Consider the following 5,582-nt stretch of genomic DNA (forward strand, 5'->3'; position numbering starts at 1 on the left):
TTTTAAGTGTTGTTATGAAATTTAAATAGAGTTGAAAGTATTGCTTATTCCTTTGAATTGGTTTTGTTTTTGCTCCTCTCTCCTTATGATTCTAAAAGTTTTAAGTTTAATTTCATCACAAGATTCACCAACAAATAAATAGATATTTGTAATTAAGATTTGACAAACCAAAATAAATTAAATTGAAATTTTAAAAATGATAAAATAAGTCCATACAAAAAAAATCAAGTTAAAATTCAAAAATCAACCAAAACAAATTAATTGAAATTTTAAAAATGATAAGAACTAAATTGAAAATAAATCCGTACAAAAAGACCAAGTTAAAATTCGAAAACCATACCGTCTGAATTGAAAATCCATCCAAATTATTAGAATTAAATTTATAATTAACTGTTTAATAGATATTTATTGAAATCTTAAAATTGTGGTTTAAATTATTTTACTTTAGAACAAAAAGAAGTCAACCGTTCTCAAAAAATAAAATTAAAAAAAAATAAAAGGAATAAAAGACAACTTATAGTTCATTTTATCTTCTTTTTTTTTCCCTTTTCTCTAAGTTTTTATCTTTTGACAACAATAAAGCGTAAAAGATCAACTTCTTTTTACTGTTTGACAATGAATTGAGAAATACACTTATCAGTGATACTTTGTACTTTTTACCCGGTGAGAATAAGAATATCTATTTTTTATCCGTCAAAACGAGCAACTTAACTAATACACAAATGTGCTAGCGATCAAAAAATTTGAAAAAAAAAAATCTAGTATCATAGTAACACTAATTCTTTTCATTCATTATTTGACACGTTATTAAATGATTTATTATTTTATAATTCATTTATTTTGTAGATTCCACTCGATTCTTAAATGCTACTATTATGACAAACAATGAATGTAGATAGTATGAAAAATTCTCCATACTACTCAATACTAAAAATTTTCTAAGAAATTTGTATTTTAGATATTTCCACTCTATTGTACATTGAATTTAAAAAAAAATATGTCTATTTATTATTATTCAAAAATCTTTCTTTCTTTTTTTATAGTGAAGAACAAGGTCTTAAAAGTTAATCAATACCTACCAAAACAATTTAGAAATATTTTTATAATATAAATATATGGAGAAATAAAATTTAACTTGTGAAATTTGATAGAAATAAGATTAAAAGTTTAATTTAACTTGTGAAGAATACTTGCGAAAATTAAATTTTTTTAATTTTTTTAATTTTCTTTTTCTTTTTCCTTTCCATTTTTTCGCTTCACTTTTACCTTTTACCTTTTGACAACGATAAAGCGTTAATATTCAAAATATATTTTAGTAAAACAAGTTCTTATAGAATATATAAAAAAAAATAATCTCTCAAAAAGATTAACATTAAAAAAATCAAGAAGTCATATCACTTCCACATGAAATAGTGGTAGGTTTGACACTTGAATCACCATCCACAAAAATAAATACAAGTAAATTTAAGAGACCAAACCTATATTTTAATCCAATAAATTTCATTAGATGAATATACATACATGGATAGAAATGTTGTTTGAAGTTAAATTCATTTTATGTTTATTTAATCTCTAAATTTTTAATTAATACATTTATTAAATATAAAATTGGAAACTTTTAAATTTCTTTTAATAACTACTTCAAATTATCTCTTTTAAATTATGTTATTCACTTTCTTTGATTGTTTGTTTTAAAAATTGAAGGCATGATTAAAATTACTTAATTTATTTTCATTTAAACAAATTTGATAAGAACACCACAAAATAAAAATATACATATGTTTGGCCATAATTTTAAATTATTATAAAAGAATTCGTTGCTAGAGGCGGTAACTGGAGTTGATCGGTGCCGTCAGAAATAGCGGTAAGAGGTTCGTTGGTGGCAATCGTAGAAGGTGATGACCGAAGATATCGACGGCAGTTGCCAAAGGTAGTGGCCAGCAATGATTGTCAAAGGTAATGGTTAGAGTTTCTCATACAAATTAGGGAGCTTAATCCCATTAAATACTTTAAATTCATTTTTTTTAAGTTGGTTTCAAGTACGTCTTAAACCAACTTATTTTATAAACTTGTTTTTTTAAAAATCCATTTTAGGTAGTTGTCAAACACTATGAATTTGTTTTCAAAACAACTTGTTTTTTAATTTAATCACTTGAAAAGCTACTTCAAACACACCCTAAGTACATAAATATAAACACTACTTCCACCTTATTGATTTTTTTGTTTTGATATATACCTTTTTATGAGTGCTTTAAAAACTATGCAAATTTTGAAAGGAAAAAAAAAGTTGTCTTTATTCTTTAAATTTGACTAAAATTTCAAATGTTTAGTTAGAAAAAATGAAGCTCACATGGTAAAATCAAACCAAATCTTGGTTTTCAAGATTTGGTTTGTTTTTTGAAAATAAAATATTTTCTTTTTCAAATACAAGAGAAGAAAGCAACAAAGCTATAAGTAAGAACAATGTTTAAAATGTTAATGTCGACAAGAATATCGAAATAAGTAAGATATTTATTTTTTATATTTCGTAAATTTTTTACACTATAATAAAAATATCTATTCATCCTTTGAATAAAAATAGTGATTGTCCACCTAAATTTAATATTCATATCAAGTTTAAACTTTTGATGTCCAATTTTCTATTTGCTAACCTTAGAAAAAACTTGAAAGTTTGGTTAGTAACATATAATTTTAAGAGATAAACACGATGACTAAACTTGTAATTTTAGACAATGACTAAATTTGAAATTTTAAAAGATAAAGACAGATTATTATATCTATATTGATTTATAATGTACAAACTCTACTTACTTAAATTTTTTTTATTTTAATTTTTTAATATTGTTTTAGGTTATTAAAGCCAAAGGTGACAACCTCTACTAAATTCTTATTTATTGGCATGATCGAGTTTGATCACTCATCCCCGTAATGGTTGTATTCTAAAAAAAACACAATTGTGATATAGAAAATTTTAGGAGATAAACAAACAGAAACCCACATCATGAAATAAAACAATCGATTTATGACAATCATCATAAAAAACAAACTAATCATACGCAATTATCATTTGATAAAAAGAAAACTCAAACATTCTCCAACTCCAAATCACAATCTCGTAAATCTGATCATTCATCACAAATTCTTCAAGCTGGTGTTGAGTTCCCCGTCGGGGAAGTCCAAACAATGTCCTTCAATGCCGGCCGGAGCTCCTTCCGGCAGAACTGGTTATACTCCAAAGTATCTCCGTTATCCTTCTTCACCTCCACCACCACAAACGACGGCGTCATTGCAAAGATATCCGCCGCAATAGTCAGCTTCCCTTTTCTCCCCTTCTCTTGCCCCTGCAACCGAACCCACGATTCACTCTTCTTCACATCGAACTTCACCGCCTTCGCCACTTCCTCAAGCTTCGATATCACACTGCTCGCCGGCGATGAAGTCGCGAATCTCATCTCCTCTTTCTCCTCCCTCTTCTTCTCCTCAAACAACGGCGACAAATCAAACCCTTCCGATAAAGATATTATGTGGAACGCGTTCAATGTTTCCGCCGGTGGCTTTGATTTCGTCAAATTCTCCTCTGTTTGTTCTTGCTCCTCCTTTCTAATCAGTGTCTTCGGTACCGATTTCTTGAACCACGACGACGATGTAATCTTCCCGATACCGATTCTGGACACCGGATTAGGATCTAGAAGCTTCGTGATTAGCCTACGGGCTTCGGGAGAGAACCACGGCGGACACTTGAAGTCGCCTCTGTAAATCTTCTTGTACATCGCCACTATGTTGTCGTCCTGGAATGGAAGGTATCCGGCGAGAAGAACGAAAAGGATGACTCCGCAAGACCATAGATCAGCCTTCGCGCCGTCGTATCCTTGCTTTCCGATGACCTCCGGCGCGACGTACGCAGGAGTTCCGCATGTCGTATGTAACAATCCGTCTTGCTTCAAGTGCTCCGAGAAAGCGGTGAGGCCAAAATCGGTGACCTTAAGGTTACCGTCTTCGTCGAGGAGGAGATTTTCCGGTTTCAGATCACGGTGGTAAACTCCACGGCTGTGGCAGAAATCGATTGCAGAGATTAATTGCTGAAAATAAACCCTAGCTACATCTTCTCGCAACCGACCTTTCGCGATTTTGGAGAACAGTTCACCGCCTCTAACAAACTCCATCGCGAAATAGATCTTCGATTTACTCGCCATCACCTCGTGAAGCTCCACAATATTCGGATGCTTCACCATTTTCATCACAGAGATTTCTCTCTTGATCTGCTCCGTCATGCCGACTTTGATGATCTTTTCCTTCCCAACCACTTTCATCGCGACGCTCTTCCCCGTTCGCAGATTCCGAGCATGGTAAACCTTGGCGAAGGTTCCATGCCCTAGAAGACGGCCTAATTCGTACTTCCCGTCGAGTAAACTCGAATGACCGCCGTCTCTGCCTTTATCCGCCATATCCGCCGCCGGGTTTGAACTCGATTGAATCGAGATTAATTGATTTCTGTGTTGTTTCTTCGTAGAGAGTGAGTTAAAACGAGGTTAAAAGAGTTGAAAGAGAGAGGAGATAGATCACCCGTCTTCGACGTGTTTCCGGTGGCAATTTCTGCCGCCGATGATGAAGGTTTTGGATCTTCCGATCAACTCAAACTGAATCAACGAAGCAAATTTCATCTCTCCGCATTCCCTGCAGAGTTCTGAAACCCTACAATTTTCGAATGGCGATTGTCTTTCTTTTTTTTGCTTTTTTTTTTTTTTCTCTCTGTTTCTTCTCTTTGGGTTTTCTTCTTCTTCCGCTCTCTTCTGAATTAAAACCGCCCTGAAGATTATATAATGGAATTTAGATATGAAATTTCTCTTATGCCCCCCTCGGATGACGTCGCTTGCTCTTTTACTTCCTTCTATGGCAAAGGAAAAAATAAAAAAACATACCAATAAAATATAATATTATAATAAATAAGATAAAATAAATTAACAAAATATGAAATAAGAAAATTTTCTAAGTTCTCCATTTTGTGGATTTTCATAGAATTCAAGCAATGTGTACCTTTCAAAGCTCATGAAATACCACTATTTATAGGCAATTTTGTAAGTAGATGTGAATTGCATAGACACTAATAGTGTAGATATGTGATATATGGCCAATGGACACTAATAATTAGATTCTACATTACACTTAATTTAACATATTTAGAATACTCCCCTTAGATGTCCATTATATATGAAATATACCTCGTTAAAATCTTACTAGAAAAAATCTTAATGAAGGAAAAAGAGTACATATTCCATATAATCCGATACACTTAAAAAGTATATGTACTCCTCTCATGGAAACATCACTTGAGATCGCTAAGTCGCCACATTTCAATATTGTGCACCAGTTTTTCAAAGGTTGTGGTAGGTAATGTCTTTGTAAATAAAGTTTGTCAGGTTATCTTTCAAACAAATTTTTTGTACAATGATATCACCATTTTCTACAAGATTAAGTGTAGAAAAGTTTCAGTGAAATATGTTTTGTTATATCTCCTTTAATATATCCTCATTTGATTTGAGATATGCAAGTCGTGTTGTATTCGTATAATATCATTGGAAGAT

General features: G+C 31.7%; 1 protein-coding gene across 1 annotated transcript; it reads right to left on the reverse strand.

The window, feature by feature from the left end:
* Positions 1 to 2,985: 2,985 nt before the first annotated feature.
* On the reverse strand, positions 2,986 to 4,802 carry LOC120079812 (CBL-interacting serine/threonine-protein kinase 6-like). Its single transcript, XM_039034222.1, has one exon. The coding sequence runs from the start codon at positions 4,443 to 4,445 to the stop codon at positions 3,144 to 3,146; it is 1,302 nt and encodes a 433-aa protein (XP_038890150.1). The 5' UTR covers positions 4,446 to 4,802; the 3' UTR covers positions 2,986 to 3,143.
* Between the last annotated feature and the right edge of the window lie 780 nt (positions 4,803 to 5,582).

This window comes from Benincasa hispida, chromosome 6 (genome assembly GCF_009727055.1).
Source record: "Benincasa hispida cultivar B227 chromosome 6, ASM972705v1, whole genome shotgun sequence".
Taxonomy (NCBI): domain Eukaryota; kingdom Viridiplantae; phylum Streptophyta; class Magnoliopsida; order Cucurbitales; family Cucurbitaceae; genus Benincasa; species Benincasa hispida.

What these genes read in the sequence shown, in the direction of transcription:
- LOC120079812 (XM_039034222.1), bottom strand. Translation starts at nt 4,445, where the DNA reads ATGGCGGATAAAGGCAGAGACGGCGGTCATTCGAGTTTACTCGACGGG.